Source organism: Fusarium venenatum (genome assembly GCF_020744135.1).
Source record: "Fusarium venenatum strain MPI-CAGE-CH-0201 chromosome Unknown EDB82scaffold_2, whole genome shotgun sequence".
Classification (NCBI taxonomy): domain Eukaryota; kingdom Fungi; phylum Ascomycota; class Sordariomycetes; order Hypocreales; family Nectriaceae; genus Fusarium; species Fusarium venenatum.
The window spans coordinates 6434891-6460990 of record NW_027072130.1 but is presented as its reverse complement, the minus strand read 5'-3'; the positions used below and the strand labels follow the sequence as shown (position 1 = coordinate 6460990).

At 46.7% G+C, this 26100-nt stretch overlaps 8 protein-coding genes across 8 annotated transcripts; 4 read left to right on the top strand and 4 right to left on the bottom strand.

Moving 5' to 3' along the window:
• Window position 1: 1 nt before the first annotated feature.
• EDB82DRAFT_177896 (xylose isomerase-like protein) lies at window positions 2-1458 on the bottom strand. Its single transcript, XM_025735488.2, has 2 exons — window positions 1384-1458; window positions 2-1277 (listed from the first exon to the last, which is right to left on the bottom strand). Exon 2 carries the CDS (start codon window positions 1126-1128, stop codon window positions 106-108), a length of 1023 nt encoding a protein of 340 aa, XP_025586189.1. The 5' UTR covers window positions 1129-1277; window positions 1384-1458; the 3' UTR covers window positions 2-105.
• A 70-nt stretch (window positions 1459-1528) lies between these two features.
• On the bottom strand, window positions 1529-3929 carry EDB82DRAFT_475624 (uncharacterized protein; the record flags this gene model as incomplete). The annotated part of the gene is made up of 2 exons (XM_025735485.1): window positions 1529-1619; window positions 1669-3929. 2 exons carry the CDS (start codon window positions 3927-3929, stop codon window positions 1529-1531), a joined length of 2352 nt encoding a protein of 783 aa, XP_025586188.1.
• A 318-nt stretch (window positions 3930-4247) lies between these two features.
• EDB82DRAFT_567017 (type I 3-dehydroquinase-domain-containing protein) lies at window positions 4248-8222 on the top strand (the record flags this gene model as incomplete). The annotated part of the gene is made up of 4 exons (XM_065609837.1): window positions 4248-6489; window positions 6532-6586; window positions 6620-6657; window positions 7296-8222. The coding sequence occupies exons 1-4, from the start codon at window positions 4315-4317 to the stop codon at window positions 8220-8222; spliced, it is 3195 nt and encodes a 1064-aa protein (XP_065464918.1). The 5' UTR covers window positions 4248-4314.
• A 1024-nt stretch (window positions 8223-9246) lies between these two features.
• EDB82DRAFT_567016 (uncharacterized protein) lies at window positions 9247-12596 on the top strand (the record flags this gene model as incomplete). The annotated part of the gene is made up of 4 exons (XM_025735481.2): window positions 9247-10080; window positions 10733-11141; window positions 11205-12060; window positions 12116-12596. The coding sequence occupies 4 exons, from the start codon at window positions 9247-9249 to the stop codon at window positions 12465-12467; spliced, it is 2451 nt and encodes an 816-aa protein (XP_025586184.2). The 3' UTR covers window positions 12468-12596.
• Window positions 12597-12693: 97 nt separating this feature from the next.
• On the top strand, window positions 12694-15278 carry EDB82DRAFT_177822 (lysophospholipase catalytic domain-containing protein). Its single transcript, XM_025735480.2, has 2 exons — window positions 12694-12931; window positions 13040-15278. Exon 2 carries the CDS (start codon window positions 13160-13162, stop codon window positions 15122-15124), a length of 1965 nt encoding a protein of 654 aa, XP_025586183.1. The 5' UTR covers window positions 12694-12931; window positions 13040-13159; the 3' UTR covers window positions 15125-15278.
• EDB82DRAFT_177792 (uncharacterized protein) lies at window positions 15279-17284 on the bottom strand. The gene is made up of 3 exons (XM_065607133.1): window positions 17022-17284; window positions 16973-16975; window positions 15279-16918 (listed from the first exon to the last, which is right to left on the bottom strand). Exons 1-3 carry the CDS (start codon window positions 17093-17095, stop codon window positions 15433-15435), a joined length of 1563 nt encoding a protein of 520 aa, XP_065464917.1. The 5' UTR covers window positions 17096-17284; the 3' UTR covers window positions 15279-15432.
• Window positions 17285-18029: 745 nt separating this feature from the next.
• On the bottom strand, window positions 18030-23010 carry EDB82DRAFT_536795 (uncharacterized protein). The gene is made up of 8 exons (XM_065609287.1): window positions 22669-23010; window positions 21766-22618; window positions 21569-21722; window positions 21338-21521; window positions 21139-21288; window positions 20530-21092; window positions 18211-19688; window positions 18030-18157 (listed from the first exon to the last, which is right to left on the bottom strand). The coding sequence occupies exons 1-8, from the start codon at window positions 22878-22880 to the stop codon at window positions 18086-18088; spliced, it is 3666 nt and encodes a 1221-aa protein (XP_065464916.1). The 5' UTR covers window positions 22881-23010; the 3' UTR covers window positions 18030-18085.
• Window positions 23011-23120: 110 nt separating this feature from the next.
• Window positions 23121-25187, top strand: EDB82DRAFT_500134 (major facilitator superfamily domain-containing protein). Its single transcript, XM_025735476.2, has 4 exons — window positions 23121-23758; window positions 23810-23960; window positions 24011-24666; window positions 24714-25187. Exons 1-4 carry the CDS (start codon window positions 23257-23259, stop codon window positions 24884-24886), a joined length of 1482 nt encoding a protein of 493 aa, XP_025586179.2. The 5' UTR covers window positions 23121-23256; the 3' UTR covers window positions 24887-25187.
• Window positions 25188-26100: the final 913 nt, after the last annotated feature.

The window sequence follows — 26100 nt, the reverse complement described above, 5'->3', positions numbered from 1 at the left end:
TTCGGGCATGCAGTATAACAATTATGTCATGTAATGTTGCAACATTATGAGCTATATATAATTCACTACATGCGGCTTGGTTTCTTTGCTATCTACCAACGTGCCTCAGTTCAATTGCAGCCGCTCAACAAGCTTGTTCCAAGATTTGATGCCCCTTTCTGCGTGCTTTTGTGGCACATCTTTTCCTTCCTCAGACATTGTTCTTGAGAAGAGCTCCATAGAGACATATCCCTTGTATCCCATATCGTGAATCAATACCTTGGCAATCTTCTCCACAGGAAGATAAGCACCACGGTCTTCCTCGTACATAAAGGTTCGGGCATTCCGAGACCAATTCATCCTTGCAGGGTTCCCATCCACGTGGAATGGATGGCCCTTGACCAGAGGCGACTCTATTCTCTCCGCATCAACAACCTGGATGTAGAACATCTTATCCAAAGTGACATCTTGAACAATTCTTTTGAGAGACTCTTCCATGTCTTGGTCCGCATTAGGTGTCATGCCTGTTGGTGAGGCAGGGTCGCCCCAAACACGCCCAGCAATATTGAAGGTGTCGAGGCACAGACCGAAGTTGGGCCTGTTGACCTTCTGAGCTACTTCCCATGACTTCTCCCAGGTGTCGACATGCGTGCTCCAGCACAAAGCTTCATATGCAAAACGGATTGGAGGGTCTTGTTTGAGTCCTAAATCAGCCAGTTCGACCAAATCGCCAACAATGACATCCATGTTCCCGGTAAGTTGGTTAGCGGGGAGGAAGTTGGCTGGAATCTGAATCGTGTTGGTTCCAAGGCGTTCGGCAATTTTAAACCACAGTTTGATTTTTTCGATCAGGCGGGCATGCTGCTCACGATCCAACAGGCCCTCGTAAAATAGGAAGGGCTGGAGACCAATTACTGTGAGATTCAACTCGTCCAAGAGCTGTCGAATACTGGATGCTGCTGACAGTATCTGATCGTTACTTGGAGTCTCAACATTGTGTAGTCTCTTTGCCTCGTATTCGAGATCCTCGTAAAAGACTTCGATGCCTTGGAATCCTTGGGTTGAAGCCTGCTTTGCTTTCTCGGCAAACTCATGTACCCATGCTCGACCAAGTGAGACTGATAAGATAGCGGGACGGTATGTAGCCATTTTGATAGATGTTGGAATGATGTTAATTGTTAATATTTGAACTTTGACAACTTTTCGTGACGGCCGGTATTGTGTTATTGGAGAGGTGATATCATGACGAGGGGCGGCTGAATGCTGTTCCGGCAAAATTGGGCCTCGGATATGTCTGTCTGGTTAAGTATCAGCTACTAATTCGGATCCGCCAACTCGCTGTATAATACATGTTTTGGAGACTTCTGGACCAGGCCCACATTAAGTTTGCTTTCGTCAACATACCGGGACTCTGATAATCATTTTACCCAATTCCTCCGTTCATGAGGAGTTTATTCTTCAGCACTGATATAACTAATATCTCTCTATGGTTGAAAGTGGTATCATTTTTCGCCGTCCTAGTAGTCCTGTCATCGGCTAGACCTGTTTCTCAAAACTCCATATCAAAAATATTCTCTATGCTTTTCGATGGGTTATCAAGTAGACCGAGGTGTTGCATGAATTCAGGAGGGTTGGCCAGCCTGAATAATAGTCAATACTTGTTACTTGTGTATCGATAGGGAAACGTACCAGTCGGTTGAATCCAATGTCGCAAGGCTATCAAACAGACCGTCGTCCTCCAAATCTTCCCCCAAAGAAGGTCCTGATACATCAAAAGTCGCGTTGTCTTCTAATCCCAGCGTCCGGGGTAGAATAGTTGTCGAAATATTATCCTGGGCCATTGAGGAATGTAAAACTTCTATCTGTGCACCAAGGGTGAAGGTCGTAGCCGACATATCGGAGATTGTATCGGTTCGCGGTTGTGTAGGGTCATTTGTAAATGCAGGGTGCATTCGCTTTGAAACATCAGTTAGTCCTTGATTTAGTGAAGCAATGTCCATATGGGGCTCTTTGTTAAAGACGGTCTTTAATGAACCCATAGATGCAGCGATGTTCTGCTGAAGACGATCAAAATCATCTTGGGCGTCAGTGCCGGCATACTGTTGTTGGTGACGAGCAATCGTCTTTTGCAGGAGATCTAAACAGCTTTGGACTACAGGAGATACAGAGCAATGTCCCATGGAGTGAGTTCGAGTCTGTATTAGGTCCACGAAGGATGCAATACTCCTCCAGTAACCATCGGGACGCCACGGGTTTGTGCCATGTGAGGCAAGACGTTCTGCCGCTGCAATCTCGAGTGTCGCAATAGAGGCCATCCAAAGGCAAAGTTTTTGAGGAGGTATATCAGCAGTGTATGTATGGTCCTCAGCGAGATTTTGCTGACACGCAAGCATCATTTCGTGTAGAGCCTTATCCGATAAGGGTCGCTTTTCTGCATGGATCAAGTCATTCAACTGAGCTATGACCTGGAGTAGTCTATTGAAGGTGCTTATCACATATCCAGGCCCATGAGGGTTTGAGACCTGCTGACTTGCAATGACTTTCGTGTCTACCAGAATCCTAGGTTGCCATGGTTCCCATTCTTCTATTCCGTCAGTCACAAGAAGGGTTTTAGGCGAGATATCCGAAGATTGTAAATATGTTGCGGTGCCGAGTCGCGATGCAATAATGGTTTCTAGTGTTAGACACCCCAAAACTGTCCTTTTAACGTCATCGCCGTATAACAACTCTTCTGTTGTTGAGTTCCGCGATATGAATCCGAGTGAAGTTGCTGTATATACTGCGCGACCGATAGTGATCCAAGCATCAATCCAGTTCTTGTGATCCATCTCAAACAAGGATAGTATGAGGAAAGCTTTGACATGACCCAGGTCGTAAGCGGTGAGATCAGCAAACAAGGAAGACTGAGTCAAAGTTTGCGGCGATTCAACTCCATAGCTATGGTCGAATGACGATTTCAATATGTTTTCCATTGTACTGGCTTGATGGGAGGCGTATATGAGCACAGCATGTAAGAAGGCTAATTCTCCGGGAGAGGGCGTAGTGGCAGATTTTGATGAGCTGTTTGCTACTGTGTACGCTGTACGTAGAAGCTCGTGCTTCTGGGAAATGGGCAACCAGCTATGCGTGGTTTCGAAGTAGACGTCCATGAGGTATGGCCAGTTTGTGGGGAGTTGGGGTATAGGTGAAAGAGATGGTTTAGTATCGTTTGACACAGTGATGTTTTGTTGTGGGGTGGTGGATGTCTGTAATAATGCCTCTACAGAATGGTTGGAGGGATGGGCCAAGACGACAGGCGTAGGAGGTGACTCAAAGAGTACCACTCCTTGTGGTGTGGTATCCGTGTTCATTGGCGTCAAGAGGGCGTTTGCATCATCATCTTTAGATGACTGAGATAGTGCAAAAGCTTCGACTACTTTTGTATCAAAAAACCGAGTTGATTCAGTGCCATCTTCATCAGTCTCGAGACCCTCTTGCGCCAGGAGCTTTCCTGCTTCTTTGGCCAAACTGCATTTACGCCATGTCTCAAGTAAGAAATCGACAGACATATCAGATTCCTGAACTTTCAGCAAGGCTGGGCGGAAGGGGATCTGTCCTGTCTCTCCTTTGAGTAGTCCGCATATCCAAGCTTCACTACCCTCGATTGTAGTGATAATTAATCCCAGAAAGACTTCGATGGCTCTGACGTAACCAGGGCGAAGCCCGCGTTTCTTTGATGGACCATAGCTGCAAACACGATCATTCTCGGCGCAAGATCTACAAGACGGCTTTTGACCACCGCAGCGGTCTTTACGTCTGCGACATTCATTGCAGGCCCTTGTGACACGATGTCTGTTCCTCCCATTCGATCCTTCGTCAGACTCATCAGCCTCTGTCCTTGCTCGCTTTGGACCTCTCGGGAGTGTCTTCGATGGGATTTCGGTATCCAGTTGACTTTTTGTTGTCGACATGTTGTGCCCAAGACCAATTGATAACTTTGCTGTGCTGTTCTGTCCTACGCCATAAGACTGATCTTTCTGCTGGGTCGTCCATGGACCAGTGTACCAGGGTCACCCGTCATATCCAATCAAACTATCGACCTTGAGACCCAACCACATGAGGCAAAGTGATGCGGGGTACGAAGGCTCCATGTTTACAAGCGTGGTATTGGCGGCAAAGACTTCTGCCGCCTGTCTTCGATTGGTTGAAACTCGTTGCCAGTATCTTTAGCCACTATTACAGAGGCAGGGCTGCTAAATTATGGCAAAGCTGGGTTACAACAAGCTAGGGTCCCTTCTAGGACCTTCATGATACTGTAACCAGTTTTACTACTTGACTTTATTGACAAACTTCAAAATGTCTACATCACCGCGGTTAGGTGATGAAACGACTCATCTTGCCAGATCACCATATACTCCATCCTCACGGGCTGGTACACCAAGAATCCTTTCAGAATACTCAAATGCGCCTACTCCCAAAACACCAAAGTTTAGAACATACAGTCCAGACACAACACGGCGAATAATAGAGTATGCACCTGATGCATCAATTGCACTAATTGGTATGCGTGGGAGTGGCCTCTCCACGTTGGCTGTGTTAGCTTCAAGTACCTTGGGCTTTCGAGTTCTGGATGCCGACCAATATTTCTACAAAGTCACTGGCCTCTCAAGAGCAGCTTATAAATCTGCCCATGGTATTTCTCAGTATCGTCAAGAGGAGCTACGACTGATGAGATCTATGCTCTTTGATAATCCAACTGGAGCTATTATTGTCTGCGGACCTGGTGCTGTGGAAGGAAAGGGAAAAGAATGGCTTGCGGAGTTCGCCAAAGAACATCTCATTATCTATGTCTTACGTGACGCCGAGGACATCCAAAGGCACTTGCGCTTGTTTGATCTAGACACAATCCGAGATCTCATTCGTCGAGCCACGCCAGCATACAGAAGGTTATCAAGCTTTGAGTACTACAACACCTCTGATACATCAATCCGCAAATCAAGCACCTCGCCTTCACGTGGGGACCTGTCTCCTTCGGCTCTCGCGCTCAAAAATGTAGAGAAAGACTTCCTCAACCTAATACATGGGATAGTTAAGCGAGATGATTCGTATGGGAAATACAAAGCTCGACATAGCCTTTCATCTCTACCTTTAGTTTCACGGAGCTTCACTTATGCGTTATCGATACCACTCACAACTCTTACTACCTTGATGTCAGAGCTCAGGGACGTTGACATTGAGGCCGACGCCGTTGAACTTACCATACCAATGTCAACTGTATGCAAGGACGGGCATGAACTAGACGACACGATAGGAGATCATATTAGCAGACAAGTATCTGTCATCAGGAGAAATATTTGTCTTCCTATCATCTACCAGGTGAGCTCCTACGACATACATCAAGTCAGCACGGATGACTATTTCCGTCTACTAAACCATGGGCTGAGACTTGGACCTGAATATCTCTGCGTGGATCTCGAATTCGACACAGCCAAGATCCAAGCTCTGGTATTTTCAAAGGGCCAGACAAAGATCATTGGTCATTATTCTGCGTCCGACGATGGAGATGATGGATGGGATTCACCGAAACAGTGGGATATGGTTCAGCGGGCCCAAACCCTTGACTGCGATATCCTTCGTGTATGCAAGAAGGCGACATGTTTGGCGGATAATTTCTCGGTACAACACTTTGTCCACCGTGTAAAATCCTCCCAGCAATACACAATTCCGGTGATAGCTTACAACACTGGCCATCTTGGACGCATGTCCTGTTACACAAATTCGATCCTCAGTCCAGTCACTCATCCACTTGTCCGCAAGTTAGCACCCGAATGCCCGTCAAGTTCTCTCCTCACTATCCAAGAAGCTCAGAGAGCAACCTTTGCATCGTTTTTACTCGACGACCAGTTCTTCGGTATATATGGAAACAACACCTCGCAGAGTCCGTCGCCCGCCATGCACGAAGCTGCCTTCAAATTACTGGGCATGCCCCACCATTACAACATCTATACAAAAGACTCAATGGATGAACTTTTTGAGATGGTGAAGGACGTTAAATTTGGGGGAGCCAGTATTACTGCTCCTTTTAAAACTTCAGTGATTCCTAAAATGGACTTTCTCAGTGAGGAAGCCAAAGCTATTGGAGCTGTCAACACCATGATATGCCTAAAATCCCCAACGATGGATTCCTTACTCGACAGAAACACGGCCGGACCAACTGTAGCGCTTTTCGGCGAAAACACTGATTGGATCGGTATACATACCTGTGTTCAGCGCAATCTCTCTCCCATCAATGCTGTTAGGCGGCGAACAACGGGCCTGATAGTGGGTGCTGGCGGAATGGCTCGAGCAGCCGCCTACGCCTTTATACGCCTGGGAATCAAGAACATCGCTGTTCATAACCGTACACGGTCAAAAGTCGAAGAGCTCATCGCACAATTCAAGAGTCAAAGACATGGTACCAACAGGCAAGGTGAGACTGATCCGCAGGCCTCTCGAAGGGAGAGTGAGAGTCCAGATCGCGCGACAGACCTAGTGTTTAAAATACTTGATTCCAAAAATGCTACATGGCCAGAGGAATTGAGTTTACCAACCATTATTGTATCCTGTATCGCTACCAAAGACATTGACAGTAAATGTTCCGTGGACACGAGTCTTCCTGAAGACTGGCTATCGAGCCCAACTGGTGGCGTTGTAATCGAGGTAAGTACCATGCCTATATCACATTCTGGAGATCAATCTCACAAGCAATCGTAGCTTTCATACACGCCACTTGAAACTCCATTATTACAGCAAACTAAGCAGTTGGCTGACAGGGGATGGATCACGGTAGATGGTCTCGAGGTTCTACCAGAGCAAGGAATGATGCAATTCGAGCTGTTTACAACTCGAAGAGCTCCAGCTAATATTATGAGGCAAGAGGTCTACCAAGCATATAATAGAAGAATGGGAAGGTGACTCAGCCTTGGATTAGGAACATAATAATTACATGTTTAGTACCTGACGCGATAACTATATAAACAAAGTGTATAGCTGTTGTACTTCTGTTCTTATCATCAATATATACAGCCCATGTTTCGGGAAGCACTAGAATGAGGCAAATGTCTACAGATCCACATAATTAAGATGTTTGCCCTGGCCGGGAAAGGTCTTTGCCACCCAGATCACTATCCATCCTTCATGTTATGTCGATTCAAACACACGTAATATCCTCACCTTGAATTTTTCATCATCAGGCAAAGACAAACCGTCACAGTCATACTCCAGTCAAATAATTTTATACTACTTCACTTCCAATCAACTATCTATTCGCCATGGTTGCGAACAACAACTCCCCTCAGGGTCAACGACACGAAGGCAGCCAAAATGCCGCGACCAAGGTAATGAACGATAAGCCAACCAGCCAGTCACAAATTATGGACAAAAAGCAGTTTTTCATCTTTGGTCACAACATTTCTCATTCCCTATCGCCAACCCTGCACAATGCCGGTTTCCGGGAAGTTGGCTTTCCACATCACTACCAGATTCACGAGAGTGAAAACGTCGATCAAACAGTGGAGCAAATCATCAGTCGCCCAGACTTTGGCGGTGCATCAGTTACATTCCCTCACAAGTTGCAAATCGGCAAACTCTTGGATTCTGCCTCAGAACAAGGGCAGAATATTGGTGCTATAAACACTGTTATTGTGAAAGAGGCACATGGGCGACGAGTCCTGCATGGCGATAATACAGACTGGATTGGCATCAGAAGGTGTATCCTAAAGTCTGAACGTCGGGACTTTACATCATCGTCGGCACTCGTTCTTGGCGCTGGAGGTGCTGCTAAAGCGGCTTGCTACGCTATCCAAACACTTGGGTTTCGTGAACTCATTGTCGTCAACAGGACCTTATCCAAGGCCGAGGAGTTAGCATCCAGGTTCTCAGAATTAAAAACACGTGTCTTTGCTTCATTAGAGGAAGCCGAGAAAGCTGGAGATGCCGACATTCGCCTCATCGTGGCGTGTATACCTGCTGATGATTTGGGAGAAGACAAGATTCCTGTTGGCTTATTCTCAAGACCCGGACAAGGAGTGTTAGTGGAGATGGCGTATAGGCCTCAAGTGACGGGAATGATGACAGTGGCTCAACGACACTCACAGTGGGATGTGTATAGGGGTGTTGACGTCCTCGAGGAGCAGGCGTATGCACAATTCGAACTGTGGACAGGCAAACAGGCTCCGGTAGAGGTAATGCGGAGTGCTATGCAGGCGAGGGTAGCAGGTGTTTAGAAATCCAGGATGCCGTTGATATGTTAGACTGTCTTCTCTGTCAAAGCATATCCAAGACCTGACTATTCTTCATCGTGTTAAATACAGGGTTAATGTTATTCTGATGAATTCGTCACAACTCACTGTCAAGAATTCAATGTAAAATAAGTCACCTATAGCAACTGAACCATGATCGAGATGGCTGAGTACAATCTCACATAGTACATATCCTAATTCTGTACTAGAATTCTGGACCTCGGCTGTAAAGAGACCCTTTATCACCATCGGTTACTTGGCTGTCGTCCAGGTGAGAGTCTAATCTGCTGTACAGCTCTTGGCAAGCTTACCATATGCTTACTATAGCATTTCGCCTTACTCCATATAGCCATCAGCCGAGTGGTAGAAGCTTTACCCGCCCGATATCAGGTCTAGTGGCAGGAGGAAGGCTATTAATCTACTAAAATATCCCACGTGGTAGATGCAGTGACATTGGTTTCGAACTAAGAAGAAGCAGTCTTCCGGACCTTCGCATCATTACTACTTGGTCAGGAACCGGTTCCACCGTTGTAGCTGTCCCGAAAGTTTGGTCAAATGTGGATATTGACTGTGGCAAGAATTTGAGGGCGCAACCGTAGAAGCGATCATATATGCGGATGTCTTCCTTTTTGTATCATGATCAGCTCACGTAGATATACATATGGGCAACATCGCTGCTGCACCCGGATGCTACAAGCAACCCTGCATGAAATCTCAATAATAAAGAAGAACCATGCATCGATGGCATACAAATACCGGACTACCTTGAGATTCTAGCGGTCTGCTACCCCGCGGCGAATCCACTTATAGTCAAATGTGACCAGGGAAGAATTATCAACAGCGCCCAATTGAGAGAAGGCTATGGATTCAGAAAAGACGCTATTGTCGTAAATAATAGCCCTAAGACCTCAAAGTACTTTTAACTCTCCGGTACCCAAAGAATTACTCCCAGGAACGACAAGTAAAACTTTCACATACGTGTATCGTGCATAATCTATACATTCTCATCATGGATGAAAGCGATTTGCAGCAGCCTCGCTGCACCTATTTATTCGGCTACCCATTACAACACTCATTGGCACCTCTTCTCCACTCAACCATTTTCGAAAGCCTCAATGTGCCATGGACCTACGAGCTGGTCGAATCTGTCGACAAGGGTGATTTTATACCCAAACTCAAGGATAGCAACTGTATAGGAGCTGCTGTCACTATGCCACACAAAGTTGCTTGGATCAACGAGTGCGACGAAGTAACAGACGAAGGTCGGGCAATAGGCGCCATCAACACTGTTTATATCCGCAATGATGAAGTTACGGGTGAAAGAAAGTACATCGGTACCAACACAGACTGCGTCGGAGTTCGCGAGTCCTTCCTACAAAACTGTCCCGGAATCACTGAAAGGAGCAAGGGAAAGCCGGCACTGGTTATCGGTAGCGGAGGTGCCTGCAGGAGCGCTGTCTACGCTCTACACAAGTGGTTGGGAGCCAGCGATATATATCTCGTTAACCGTCTGAAGGAAGAGGCGGACGCAGTGATTGAATCCTTTTCAGCGCTGGAAGACGGCCCAAAGATGACCTATGTCTCATCTCTGGAGCAGGCAAAGGATCTAGAGACGCCGGCTCTTTTTGTTGGCACAATCCCCGACTTTCCTCCTAACACGAAAGGCGAGATTTTGGCTCGAGACATTGTTATCGAGTTCGTTCAGAGGGAGGAAAAGGGTGTCTTACTCGAGATGTGCTATCATCCCAGGATAGTCACGAGCTTATACCGTCTTGCTGAGGATAATGGATGGAAGGTGATCCCTGGAACAGAGGCCATGATCTACCAGGGTATCGCGCAGGAGGTTCTCTGGATGCAGAAACCATTAAGTGATATGCCACTTGAAGCTGCCAAAGGGGCGATAGCAAAGGCTCTCGGATCACAATAAAGAGTAACTTAACAAGCAGTATCTAGATAAGAATTAATTTCCAGATTCCCAGTCCCTCCATGCAATGTCTTAATCATATGCCTATTGACAATATGCATTATTTGTGTGATCTCTCTAAGAACTGAAGTCGCTGTCACATCCATTAACAGAGGGAGAACGAAGCGACAATATTTATGTGATGCTTTTGACCATCCAGGAAATTATTCCAAATTACCTCTTTCGAGTAATGTACCAGGGTGAGTGCATGCGCCAGATCGAGGGGTCTGCCTCATCGGGAAGAGTCCGTCCGATCTAACCCTTGAACAACACCCTTGGTACTGTAGCTTGGCAAGTTGGAAGCGGTAATTGTCTTTTCCGCCCACCACCTGGTCGAGATAATGCTCAGATCACCCGGGGTAAGGATCCGGGGTAAAACATCTGGGGTAGTGCCCCTTTCTCCGCATTGCTTAATTGAGGCCGATCCCAGAGATGCATATCTATTATCATAACCGCCCCTCTTCCTGTGCCTTATCTTCTCATCATTCCACCTTGTAACCATTCATCTTCATTAACAATAACAACGGTCAAGATGGTCAAGAACATATTTGCCAGGCCGAAAGATGACTCGGCCAATCCAGCGCCTCCAGAAGTTTACAACTGGAGGATCTATGCTCTCGCCGCTTCCGCAGCGCTGGGATCTTCTATGTTTGGCTACGACTCAGCTTTCATAGGAGGTACTCTGTCACTCCCATCTTTCCAAGAGCGCTTCAATCTGGCCTCTGAGACCGGCACTGCACTGGCTTCACTGAAGGCAAACATTGTCAGCACGTTCCAGGGCGGCTGCTTCTTTGGTGTGTTGCTTTGTTATTACATGACCGAGAAGCTTGGCCGTCGCTGGGTTCTTATTCTATGTGGTATCGTCTTCAACCTCGGTGCTATCATCCAACTTGTTGCTGATGGCAAACTGTCCTTCATCTATGCCGGTCGTGTCCTTACTGGTATGTCTTCCCTTCAAAATTCCAACGATGATTGAGGCAACAGCTAATCCCTGTTTAACACAGGCCTCGCCGTCGGTGCATCATCCATGATCATTCCTGTCTACATTTCCGAATCCGGTCCACCTGCTATTAGAGGACGTCTTATTGGCATATTCGAAATCTTCCTACAATTCTCGCAGATCATAGGTTTCTGGGTTAATTACGGTGTCAACATCCACATTTCTCCCACATCCGATTCACAATGGCATATTCCATTTGGACTGCAGCTTGCTCCTGGAACGTTACTTGTTATCTGCATGTTCTTCCAGCCCGAGTCCCCCCGTTGGTTGCTGAACGCTGGACGAACTGACCAGGCTCGCAAGGTACTGCAGCGTCTTCGACAACTACCCGCTGACCACGCTTACCTCAACTGGGAGATCGACACTGTTCTGAACCAGATAGAAGAAGACAGAGCTATGGGGGCTGATAGAAGCTTCTTTGCCAAACTACGTGAGGTGGTGGGGCCTACCAACAGACCTCGTCTCCTTCTCGGTGTCGCTCTCATGTTCATCCAGAATATGTCAGGTATCAATGCGCTCAACTATTATTCTCCCTCTATTTTCAAGTCTATCGGTTTCACTGGAACAAGTGTTGGACTCCTCGCAACTGGTATTTTTGGCATTGTCAAGGCGAGCGCCACAGGACTTTACATGATCTGGGGTGTTGACGCTCTTGGTCGTCGCCAGTCATTGATGATTGGATCGACCGGGGCAGCGATCGCTCTCTTCTATCTAGGGATCTATTCTAAGCTTTCGGGATCTTTTGATGCTGGAATGGTCCCTGCAGAAAAGACCCCTGGCACTTACGTGGCTATTATCATGATTTATATCTTCGCTGTCTTTTATGCAATTTCATGGAACGGAATACCTTGGATCTTTTGGTACGTCTGTCTGTTTCATATCCATGGAGGCCTCATTGCTAACATATCTCCCCAGTGCTGAAATCTTCCCCATGGCTATTCGTTCTATCTGTCTAGTCTTTACAACTTGTGCCCAGTGGCTTGGTCAATTCATCATTGTGTACTCTACTCCTTACATGATGACGGACATCACATACGGAACATTTCTTCTATTCGCATGTTCTGTCGTCTTTGGTCTATTCTTTGCCTTCTTCCTCATTCCAGAGACAAAGGGTATCTCTCTCGAGGACATGGATATACTATTCAGTCGCAAGGGTATGCCCCGTACATGGCGTTGTCAAACAAATGATGTTATTGCGGAACGACGGGCTACAGAGGAAGTCTATGGCAAGCAGGGTGAGAGTGTTGTGCACGAGGAGAAGGCGTAACGTTGACTTGATACAAATGGATGGTAGAAACTTTCCTCAGGTAATTTCGGCAGCAAACCTTAATAAGACCATGGCTGTGTTTTTTCTTCATCACTGGATCAGTCATATGTAGACGGGTACCACTGCTGGTAGCCGGTATTTCCGGTGTTACAACAATTGTCAGGCCAACAAGAGCCACTCATTAAATGTTCCACTAACTGCTGTCCAATGTGATTCGTTTCACCGTATCCGTTTGACTATTACGCTACGTCATTTGCAAATGCAGACGGGGCTTAGCTGATTGCCGATCGATCCGAGATTTGACGGCTCATCCGCCGAGGGATCCAAAAAAAGATTAGGTATTTACTGCCATAGAAGATTGGGATTGGTTCAGATGCTTCCGCCAGCAACAGAATGGAATCTCCCATCAATCTGACCTGAGCCAGCGTGGCAGACGCGTCACGCTAGCCATTCACATTTGGTCTGTATGTGACGTTTAACATGTGCTCAGGCCTCCTGTATGGAGTAACATCAGGGGATCTGCCGCTTAATTCTCCTGTTACCTACTTCGTATTTCTTACAATGCCCATCAGCCATCCGAGGCTGTGCAGATTTCTACACCTACTTGAATAGCTATATTCCCCGACATTTTATCAGCAATATTCAAGACATTCATATCAATACTTAGACATTGGCTTGTTTCAACAAGCAACATGCTTGGCCCTCTCGTCTTTACTTTATGGCTTACCAGCTCGGCCATTGCTGCCCCGGATGACGCGGGTTTGGTCGCAGCACCAGCAATTGGCAAATCCCTCAGTATCCGGGCTCTTCCGGACTCTCCAAGCGGCGGTTATGCGCCAAAAGTGGTTGACTGTCCCTCGACGCGCCCGAAAATCCGACTTGCCGATGGACTTTCAGACCAGGAAGAAGCCTGGGTTCGTCGCCGAAGAAACAACACAATAGATCCAATGAAAGACTTGTTATCCCGAGTCAACATCTCGGGTTTCGACGCCGAAAAGTGGATTGAGAAAAACAAAAACAATGCGACTGCGCTACCTAACATCGCCATCGCAGCTTCTGGTGGTGGATACCGAGCCCTCATGAACGGAGCAGGCTTCATCTCTGCGGCTGACTCACGCAACAACGAATCCGGTCCCATCAGTGGTCTTCTACAATCTTCCACTTATTTGGCTGGTCTGTCAGGAGGTGGTTGGCTTGTTGGGTCTATCTTTGCCAACAACTTCACCACAATCCCCGACCTACAAAAGGGAGACAAGGGTTCAGATATCTGGGCTTTTGACCGTTCAATTTTCAAAGGACCCGAAAAGTCAGGCTTGAACGTTTTGAACACGGCTAAATACTGGGATGACATAAAAGACACCGTTGACGAAAAGGCCGATGGGTGGAATACTACACTCACTGACTGGTGGGGTCGTGCTCTGTCTTACCAGCTGATCGATGCCTCTGAGGGTGGTCCTGCGTATACTTTCTCCTCCATCGCCGATACTTCCAACTTCAAGGACGCCGATACCCCATTTCCTATCCTCGTTGCCGATGGTCGTGCTCCTGGTCAACGCATCGTTTCACTCAACGCAACTGTGTACGAGTTCAACCCGTTCGAGTTCGGAACATGGGATCCCACTAGTTACGGGTTTGCTCCCGTCGAGTACATCGGCTCTAACTTCACGAATGGAACTATCGAAAAGGGCGGCGAATGTGTACGTGGCTTTGATCAGTTCGGCTTTGTTATGGGCACATCCTCCTCGTTATTCAACCAGTTCCTGCTCAACAACATCACCAAGATTGGAGAAGAAAATGACATTCCTTCACTTGTCGTGAAGGCTATCCAGGGATTCCTGGTAGCTTTGGATACCAATGATGAGGACATTGCGGATTATTCTCCCAACCCATTCTACCAGTGGAACGTGACAGGAAAAAGCTACAACGCCAAGGACCATCAATTGACTCTTGTCGACGGAGGGGAGGATCTGCAGAATATCCCACTCCATCCCTTGATCCAGCCTGTTCGTGGTGTCGACATCATCTTTGCCATCGATTCTTCAGCGGATACGGACAACAATTGGCCCAATGGTACCGCTCTTCGTGCGACATACGATCGTGTCGATTCCAGCTTAGGAAACGGAACTCAGTTTCCCTCTATTCCATCAGCTGAGACTTTCATTAATGAGAAGTTGAACCAACGCCCAACACTCTTTGGCTGTGATGCAGACAACTTCACGCTTTCAGACGGCAAAGCTCCTCCTCCTCTTGTCTTCTACATTCCCAACGCGCCCTACACATTCTTGAGCAATGTCTCTACCTTCGATCTCTCATACAGCATCCCTGAGCGTGACAGTATCATTCTCAATGCTCTGAACGGTGCCACTCAGGGCAATGGTACTATTGATAAGGAATGGCCCACGTGTGTCGTTTGTGCCATCATGAGCCGAAGTTGGTGGAAGTCCAATGAGACTGTTCCCAAAGAGTGCAGTACGTGTTTTGACAGATACTGCTGGGACGGAAAGTCGAATAACACAGCTGTTAAGACTTACGAGCCTGGATTTATCATTGCTAACGAGACTGCGGCGGCGGAAGACAATGCAGCCGTTGCCGGTTTCACACCGAGTTGGTATATGTCTGTGTTTGTTGGAGTGGCTTTATTCTTGGCTATTTCGTAATTAGCATGTAGTTTCTGAGTTTGAATATATCTACATCATGCCAATAATATAATTAATCATATTTATTTCACTATTGAAGCCCAAATCCATGTCATCATTATCTAGCAGTTCATCTGCATCTAATGTATCATCAACGTACCAGTCTAGCCCTTCTAGCAGAAACATGAGCCCTCTAAGTCGTAGAGTACATCAATAAGTGGTCTGAGAACTCTAGCCTAAGGAGCATAAAATGACTTACTGATTTCGTCTCTTATGCTTCCAGCGGTCAATTTTTCTGATACCCTAAGACCCCCCTGCACCACAGCCTTTTACTGACTTGCAGGCAATGTTACCAGGTTCATGGAACTTAGCAGTTTCGTCAGTTGAGGTACGTCAGCAGGGATATCATCCCAAGACAGCAACCTATTCGCTTTGGCAGTAATCATGTTTGCGTAAACATCGGCAACCTTTTTGCTATCCCAAACTCCCTCTCTTCTACCAAGAGATCGTAAAAGCCGCACGCCTTCCCACTGTATTCTCTCATCCTGGCACGATATAATAACGTAAGCAATGGGTGGTATCAGATTCGCCTGGAAGTTGAATATGTGGCCTGTCTGGCACTTTGAAAGATCCATGATTGACTCCGCCTTGCTCAAGATCTCCATACAATCTGATGTCGCAAGATTACCCTTGATCGAGTTCAACTTGAACCTAGCACGCCATGTTGTCTCTTCAAGTTCAAGGACTTTGTGACGGGACATCTCGGACTCTGAGGCTTTCGTAGGGTCGAAATTGAGGTTGGACGGGCTATAACGTGCGCTCCAGTACCGGAAGAATGATGCGGTATCTAACCCACTCTGAGATTTCCCACAGACTGAGGCATCCATGCTACAGGGATAGCCCACACTCGAGCACATGTGACATTCGTAATACGCGTCTGTTTCATGCATTGTTTCCATCTGTGTTCGCCACGATGCTGCGGCCTGTACTGAGAAGAACGGGGCCCCCGGTTCCTGTAGGTATATTGGGTCTTGTCGGTGAAGCCATTTCTGCAATTCAGAAACAAGCTTTGACGACTGACTATCTCCCATGAAGAAAAAGAGATCAGAAGTAAGACCACAAATCGCAGGGCCCATATCTTCCATGAATTTCTCTAAATTATCTTCACCGCTTTTCAGTCCGATTCCAACGCTATGGTTGGAGGTGTGATGATGATTCAAAAGGGAAAATGCAGCCTCGAGGTGCCGAGTCACGTTCATGTAGCGGCCATACAAACTCTCGATGCAGATAAATATGAAACAACATGTCAGAATCTCCTGTAGATTCATTGCTGGTAATTCCATATACTTTTGTATAATATGAATAGAATTGTTGTACTGTTTAATTGATGCCGCTTCATAAGATTGTGCAAGAGACTGGGTCAACGGGTCGGTCTGCGTCTGGAGTTTGAAGGCTTTGTGCGCGCCGCCCAACGCGCCTATCGCGACTCTGATAGATTCGAATTCATGGCTGAGTGGTAAGACGTAGGTCTGCCAAATACTCGTTGCATTCAGGGAACTTTTAAGCTCTGGAACTGTGCATGTTCGGAAATGGTGAAAGAGATCCAGCTCTATCGGTGAGCCAAACGTTGCTGTTGACAGTCCTGCCGGGACGAGCAGTCTTGAGGAAACTGTGGTTCGGTGGACGACGGCGTCTTGGTTTCGTTTCTTCCTAGGCTTGTAGCGTTTTGGCGCTTCGTAGCCATCACATGTCCGCTTGTCCTTCAGACACCGAAGACACTCTGGTTTTGTCTCATCGCACTTCAAGTGGCGGATTCTGGGTAATAGTTTAGGTTATCGCTAGTTTTTTATTATTTGAAGGGTTACAAACTTGCTGTGTTCGTTAGCCTCGAACGTGTGACGTGATGAACTGAACTTACCAAGTAGTACAGCCAGATCTGACCTTGGGACCGCGCGCTCTCTTCCACTTGGATGACTCGGTCTCTTCTGTCATGCTTGCTACCGTGGTAAGCCGTAGTAATATAGCCAGGGGCAGAAAGTGTAATATGTTAGGTTCTCAATATAGGTCTTCTTTAAGAGACGCAGGGTCTTTTGTCAGGCACCAGGGGTCATGATTTGATTTGTCTGGAGGACAGAATGGCAATATCGTGGATACAAGTGTATAAGAAAAAAAGTCCCATGCTTGAATGGGCAGAACGAAGGCTGGTTTCAAGGTGGGGTTTGGAAACTCGTAGCTCAAGCCTCATTTCTTGGCATATTAGGTAACCACGATTTTCGGAATTGAGCTATTGAATACTTCAGGCTTTACAAACAAGACAACAACAAGTAACTACTAGTAGGCTTAAAAGGATTCCTCGACGGTTATAATATTGCTAAATAAATACTGGAACTACAACATCACTTAGGTTGTTGTAGTTAATTATTCCTTCATACAACAACGGATTATACCGTTTCCGTTATCATATCCCGGTATAACATTCTTCCGCCTGATATCAAGTCTCGTGATCTCTTGTTGTGGTTCCACAGATAGTCGCAAAACATTCATCGCCAGAAACATAAGAGACAGAATTAGTGGGTTGGTTTATGCCACTTAGATCCGACTTCTTGGGCTGTTTATTTTTGTATACTATGGCTTAGGAGGTTGGCTTTCTTGTCATCCACTAAACACTACCCTATAACAAGATTGGTGATGACTGAATGTAAATAAAGGGAGATCACCGGTGACATTAGAAACTAACAGGACAATTAGTTCGACATTTTCCATTTTGAAACCCAACAAACTATTTCGTGATAACACTCAGGATGCTGACGTTTCCCTTTTTGGTTGAAATATTACAATTTGACAATGTTCTCACAATTTGCTCGTCAATTCTGGTCATTAGCAATTTTATTGTCACTCTGTTCACTGTGATCCTGATAGAAACCTTGTGAGAAATCTTCTTATGGCCTACAAAGGATGCCTAGATAAGACTAATTATATTATTCATGATGCAGCTTGCATGCGAATCACCTTGTCGCAGTTTAATATGCACATTGGGTCAAACGCATTCTTCATCTACGATCCCAGCGTTAGTCACATGACGTCAGTAATAAAGGGGGAAAACTTACTGAACGCATCATATCCACAGTTTCTTTGCCCAGTTCCTTTTCCAGATAATCTCGCTTAACAAGCCCGACGCCATGCTCACCCGTAGCCGTCCCTTTCATCTCTATCGCCTTATCAACCATTCGGTGAACGATGTCTTCAGCCACTTGTCGCTTGTCTTCAGGAAATAATAGTAGTGTATGGAAGTTGCCATCACCAACATGCCCGACAATGGATCCGAGCAAGCCTGACTTCTCAATGTCATCCTTGGCAAAGTCGATGATGTCTGGGAGTCTACTCATCGGTACTGCCACGTCGGTTGTCCAGACCTTATCTGTTGGTGATTTTCTCATGGCAAGCATGCTCCAAAGCGCGTTCTTCCTCGCCGACCACAGCTCGTTTCGCTCTGTTTCGTCTGACGCGAAGGTGTATGCTGTGCTGCGATTCTTTTTTGTGATAACTCCAACCTTTTTGGCGAGATGTTGGACGATGAAATCATCACTGCCGGTAAACTTGAAGAACAGAGTTGGCTCTTCTTTCCATTTAATGCTGGTCAAAGCAGATTCGTTGATGCTTTTCATCTGAACATCATCCAGGATCTCAACAGCAGCGACATGAATACCTGCAGATAACACATCTCGCACTGCAGACGCGGCATCGCGTAACGATGGAAATGTGCATACGGCCACCGCTTCACAAGGAGGCTTGACAGCGAGCTTGAGCGTCGCCTCAGTGATCAGACCCAATGTTCCCTCGCTTCCGATAAATGTCCTTGTCAAATCGTAGCCTGCACTTGACTTTCTTGCCCTTTGGCGAGTTTTGATGATCGTACCGTCGGCGAGGACCACGGTTAACGATAAGACCCAGTCCTTCATAGTACCATACGCCGCGGCGTTAGTACCAGAACAACCTGTTCCGACCATTCCCCCGATCATGGCACCTGGGCCTGGATCTGGTGGGAAGAAGAGGCCATGTGTTGCAAGCTCTTCATTCAAGTCCATCCAGCCAATACCTGGCTGCACAACACAATCCAAATCATCTTTATTGAGCTCCACAATGCTACTCATTCGACCAAAGTCAACACAAATCCCCTGAAAATGAGGAATGTATTGGCCCTCGATGGAAGTGCCACCGGAGTAAGGTGTCACTGGCAGCCGGCGTCGGGAGCAAATCTTCATCAACTCTGAGACTTGCTCAGTTGTTTCTGGATAGACAATGACATTTGAACAAATGGCTTGTTCTTCAGTCCAAGCATAAGATTGGTAGTCCGATCCGGAATGGCTGATGAGGTCTGCTTGGTCTGTGGATACGTTTTCGGCACCTAACAACGCTGCAAACTCTTCAGTTGCAGCTCTAATGTTAGCTACCGTGATGTCGTGTTGTATCTTGGGCGTGCTGGCGAGTGGCTGTGTAGATAATGACCGTGTTTTCTCCGACCAGTCAATGGTGGTAGATACACAAGCAGCAACACCGATTACTGCAAGTCCGGCGATGTACGCCCCTGTTGCAGATAAGTAAATAACTTGATAAACATTTAACAAAAAGTGTCATAAGCCTACTCGTTCGGTTACCTGAACCATTCCTATATGATGGCGCTGGTGAAGCTAACGTATTTGATCGTGATCTGGATTGGTGACTTAGTAGGCGTATTGCTGTAGAAGGTCCTGCCCTTGCGCCTCGTAAGGCTTTCAACGCAACAGACATGATCAGCGAAGAAGAAGATATCTACCGAGACTGAGTAGTCGGCTAGAGAAAAGATAAATAAATATGTACGGACAGAGGTCTTGCGTCTGTTTCTCATTAGATCACGGTCTTCTTTTTGTATATCTGAATCTCATAGTTGATGAAGTTTATGTGGAGCTGGTGACATCGGCTATGGTGTCTACGAATTTCCTCTTACGGTCATACACTATGAGCCTTCGGCTATGGATGACGGCCTGAACGGGCTTGGCATCCGAATCACCAAGTGACTACTAGCCAGATCTACCCCGCGTTATAGTTATCGGGTACCAGAAAAGTTGGCCGCTAGAAGCATAAGAGACGAAATCAGTATGCCAGTTTATGTTACTTAAATCACGCTTCTTAGGCCACTTATTTCTGTACCCTAAGACTTAGAAGCCAACTTTTCTACTACCCACTACATGATGTGAGCATCAGACACTTCCCCCGGACGATCAAGCAAACCGAGCGCCTAGAACCGCAGTCCGATTGTGATTCTCTACAGGGATTCAGATCAACCGCTAAACCATGTCTATATGATTGATCGTTGATTGAGGTCCTATGACTACAATGCCTTAGCCGTATGTGTCTGGCATGTCATCCCTCATAAACAGGCTCAGAACCAACATTGGCTATTCCTAGATCGGCCAGGAAGTACATGGCTTGATACTGAGTCGAGTCTGGCTGTGGAAAGTCCATGGCATCTCCAGAACTTGTGTTAGAAAAGACTCCGTTGGCCAAATACATTGGCCAGAAACCTCCCCCGTCCACGCTGGCATCACTGGAGTCTTGTCCAAGCATGAATGTGGTGTTTCCGAGAGTCAAATCAGACATGACGAACACGGGCTCACCCTCTTGTGATGGTGCGCCTGCCAATACCTGGGCTGGTTCCTCCTGGCTGTGAGAATGCCCTGCCAATTCTTCTGGGGCTTGCATCTCGGTCGTATTCTCATTACCATGTGGGCTCACTGGTTGACCATCCCCTCGGCTGCCCCCTCCTGTCTCAGATTGATTCAAGATATCCATGAAGAAATTCCTAATCCAGCGTGCAAGATTATAGACTTGTTCAAATTGCTTGAGAGCAAGCAGGCCACGGCGAATTTTGACAAACATTTGGTCACTTCTGGGCGCTGTGCTACTTCCATCCACCGCAAGAGCCATCATGGCTGAGAACAGAGCGGATACACTACGAATGAGTTAGCAATAGAATGCCAAGATTCAAGCAGACTTACTAAATCATGGGGAAATGTTCTGGAGTCCAGTATAATAAGGAGTTCTCCACTAGGTTGAATATTTGTGTTGCGGCGTCAACGACGAGCTTTGTCTCTCTAGACTTACTGCACTGTCTTTGTAGCCTCTGATACAGGTTTATAGCGTAGTAACTGGAAGGTGAATTAAGTAGGAGGCAATTCGAAATAACAGAATACCTACTGGTAACAGACTTGAAGCGTTAAACTTAAATGATGATTCCCGTTGGAGAAGTTTAGTGCCGGACACTCATCGAACCATGATTGTAAGGTTGTCTGAATGTCCTGAATGGCCTCTTGACAAACTGCCAAGTCCTTACTTAGAGGAAGCCGCAAGGGTGAGCAATGCGCGAAGTACATTTGGGCCACTATAAAGTCAGCAAGATGTCAACACTGGAGGTATGGGGCAGCTTGCCTGCTTTGTTCAGTTTGACCTGCGCGACGATGTACTGAGCTGTCTCCGCGCTCTCATCAACCAGGTCTTCCACAACAAGTTCTTCAACGTCGTAATCCATGTCGTTGATCACCATGGGTGTGCCAGTTGATATCGCAATTTGACGGTCACGAACCTGCTTGGTCAGCTGAGGCTACTTGTCCTGGGTAAGGACTTACATATAGACACCACCATATCCGCTTCCATCGAGATCGTTGCTCAGAACACAATTGGCTGTTGCTTGTACTTCTATGATAGCCTGTGCACTGCGCAGATCGAATAGCAGCAGCAATCCACCAGTGGCAGTCTCGGTAGGCTGTGGGGTTTCCAAACCAGTAGTGTAAGAGGTAGGACGACAGTATCATGTCGAGTCTCGTAGAGTCTCTATCCATGTCGAAAGAGGTACTCGCATTGGTAAACAAGTCATGGTTGGCATCCAAGCGAGTGCTATGCCCCATACGATGCAGAACTTCTAGATCGCAGTGCAAGGATGCAACAAAAAGAATGCTTCTCAATAGTGTCCCAGATACATTCCCTTCGTGTATGGACGTAAAGAACAACCTCTTGCTGAGAATTGGACAGAAAGTATGAAACCGATCAAAATACGCTTTAATCAGAGCATCAACCATATCTGGCTTTGGAAGATCAGACAAGCCAGGCTTATCTTGAGGCTGTGACAAGTTACTGGACACTTCATTCGTTCTCGTAGCGAATGTAACATCTTGGACTGTCTCATTGCATTCACCGATTGGTCGATGAACACTGTTGTGGCCGGGAGTATAACCTCTCATAACATAGGACGCATACCAGCTTTCACCAACAACACTCGGCTGTACGGTCAGCTGTGACGATGGGCTTACAGCTTGGGCCGAGGACGAGGCCCGTTCAGATCCACTTCTTGCTTCCTGCGCACGACTCTGAGGTGGAAAGGGCATACTGTTGTCCATTGCGTTGTCGACGGTGATATCAGCTGAGCTTCGAAGTGATTCAGAACTGGATGGAGGCTCCAATGTGTAGCGTCCATCAGGCCCTCTACCAAGACAAAATCAGAACAATGCCATTGCGGGTTGGTAATAACGTACCTCCTACGTTTAGACAGTATGAGGGCGCACTGGTCGTGATTGTTGCTCTTTTGGCAGGCAGAGCAGGGGACGCCAATGATAGACCCATCACATTTCGTCCTTCGTTTATTGCAACGTTGACATGCGGTACTTCTTTGCCTGCCAGAATTGGGTGCCCGGTTCGTGCCTGAAATCATGCCCCTTGGCTGCAGGCGTATGCGTGACAGCTCCATTGTGTGTAACAGTGAGGTCCGATTGTACTGACTCTGGCAAGATCTGGGGTATTACCGGCCGCCGTAAAGCCTCGACATCGAACCCTTACTAGACTGGGAATAGCAACCAGCCAACCCCGCATTCTTCCACCGGAACAGTGCATGACGGCCAAGTTCCTATTTGTCCATTATGGTGGAGATGTCTTAAATAAAGTTGTCATCCATCGGCTATGGACCATAGCCGATGGCCAGTCCCGATATCGCGTTCATCCTCGCAGAGTGCAGAGTGCAGTAACTTTGTTACTCTGGATTTTCGAATCATGCAACCTCAGATACTTTAGTCAAAGTTGGCAATGTATAAAAATTCCCTGCATTCCATCTGAGAAATGACTGTTTGATGACAATACTACCCACTTCATATACATTTACATCCACCATGGCCAACGAACATGACATCGACATGTTGAAGGAAGACAAACAGCAGATAGAACGAGTAGACTCCAAGTACAACGCCGAAACCACACAAGATGCCAAATTTGAGAAGAGAGTTCTTCGAAAGATCGATTCTCGACTCTTACCAATCTTAGGATGCCTTTATACCATCGCTCTTGTTGATCGATCCAACGTTGCAGTCGCCCGCATCTCAGGAATGGACGAGGACCTCGGTCTTGCACAAGGCAATCGTGTTTCTATCGCTCTGATGGTATTTTTCATCGGTTACATTATCTTTGAAATTCCCAGCAATGCTTTCATTCATAAACTTGGTGCTGCCAATTGGCTTGCGTTTCTTGCTGTAGCTTGGGGCTTGGTGTCTTTGGGCATTGGTTTTCTACACAATTGGATCGGTCTTGCTATCCTCAGGGCGCTACTTGGAGTCTTTGAGGCCGGATTCTTCCCAGGTAAGTTGTCTGTTATTCAGAGCAATCGTGCTTGCCTTACTAAACACCTAGGCTGCGTCTATCTTGTCTCTTCTTGGTACAAGCGATACGAGGTGCAGAAACGTATGGCCGGTTTCTTTCTCACAGCCTCCGCATTATCGGCATTCGCCAACATCCTTGCCTACGGTCTGATCCAAATCTCCAAACATCATCATTACAAAGGGTCAGTACACACAGGCTCGATTTGAGAGGGCCTGCAACTAATTAGTATAGGTGGCGCTGGATTTTCATCATCGAAGGTGCCATCACAGTAATCGCTGGTATCGGTTCGTGGTTTATCATCGTCGACTTTCCTGACTCGGACAGAAACACGTTCCTCACCGCCGAGGAACGCACATTCGTCAAGGCCCGGTTGGCCGAGGACCGTGGCCCCGAAGAACACGAGAAGGTGACAATAAAGATTCTGGCAACAACTGCCGCTGATTGGAAACCATGGGCCTACTCTCTTATGTACATGGCTGGTGCTGTCGGAGTATACGCCTTCCTGTTTTTCCTTCCTATCATCCTTCGGGGCGGCCTTGGGTATTCTCTCGAGCTGTCGTTTATTCTTAGCACTCCTCCAGCTCTCTTCGCCGTTGTGGAGGCTATGACTATCTCCTGGCTCGCCGACAAGTTCCAAATGCGCGGACCCTTTGTTATCTTCCAGGGTCTTGTTGGCATTATTGGACTTTGTATGACTGGATTCCTCAGCTCTCCCACACCCAGATATATCGGCACCTTCCTCGGAGTTGCTGGTGCTAATGGGCTCGTTGTGACAACGTTGGCTTGGCAGGCTAACAATATTGTTGGTGATGCACGACGTGCGGTATCAACTGGTATTCTGATCAGTGTCAGTGGCGTTGGTGGCATTTACTCGAGCATGGTGTTTCGTAAGTTCTGTCCAAGCTTATCCCTTCCATATTTCTAACAGACTCAGGCCAACAAGATGCACCCAACTACCTCCCGGGCATTGTCGCCGTCATGGCAATTAATGTTGCAGCCGTTCTTGTTGCTGCTTTGACTATGCTTGTCCTCCGCCACAATAATAAGCAGGCTGATGAAGGAAAGTACCTGTGCGAGGGTCGGGAAGGATTTAGATATACTTTGTGAGACGCCCTAAATTGGAACAGGATTCCCACTGTAGAATCTATATTATATAATGCTTTATTTTATATCTCTATCTAGGTATACCAGTATGTCTCAAACGAAGTTGGATGGCTCGAAAGAAGGGACAGCAATGGGCTAATGTCATGTAAATTATTTTTAGGGTTGATATAGTAGCATATATACAAACTCAGCATCGGAAAAAAAAATAGGGATAGAGAGTTCGGTAATGCTTGGTTGTAGTTTGTTTAATATGGCAAAATCTAGTTGAAGATTTAGTGTAGAGTTTAACAAAAAGTTTCCGTTTCGCTTGCTCCTATCTTGAACTCATCTGCCAGCATAGATCGAAAACTTCAGAAGTCACGCTTACGATTCTAAGCTTGTCTAAGACCTATACTCCTTATTTGTAATAAAATGGTAATTTCGCAATACTTTTAAAAGATCTTATATGTAATCACTATGAACTCTTGCGAAATTTTTATTACCATTCTCATTATGACACTTGGTATATTCTTCCATTCATCCGTATTTTCGCCATCCACTCTAATCCTCAGATCTCTTTCCGTTCTCATTCCCATACTAACTCCGTATTCATTCCATTAGTCTTATCTTAATTACTCATTCTTCATCCGCATCTGAGTTTGGCACCTCCAACCAAAATGGGTACTTGAATACCATTGACCATTCCAAAGCTTCATCTCTCGGCTTGAGAGGCAATTCAAGATCATGGCCAACAAGTTCTGAGCTCTCAACAGTGTGTTCAAGTTGTTGCTTCTTTGTAGATGATGGCGGCGACAATTGTGCAACTGCTGTCCGGTTTGTTGAGTTTGTTGATGACGCTGAGAACGGCAAGGTTGGTGCTTGAAGTTGCGCTAACATTGCGTCATGGTGCTAAAACAGTGTCAGTAAAAAGACATGAAGTAGACAAGCGAGCGACTTATAATATGCATCTTGCGCTTCAGATGCTTCTTGAGACTGTTGACTCGCTTTTGATCTCCGCCATAACAGGACAGACCGACGACACGACAGACTGATGTTGGGGCATCATATAAGTCCCAATCAATCTCAGATTTGGGTAGATGCGAATACAGCGGCTCGGCGTAATGCCTAGCCGCGCAGCCTATTCATCCCTGATGCCAATCGATGCAGCCGGTTGCTCGGGGGGTTCCTGTTCTTTGAACTCGGGTGCGTCGGGAGGATTGGCGGGCCAAATCAGCTCT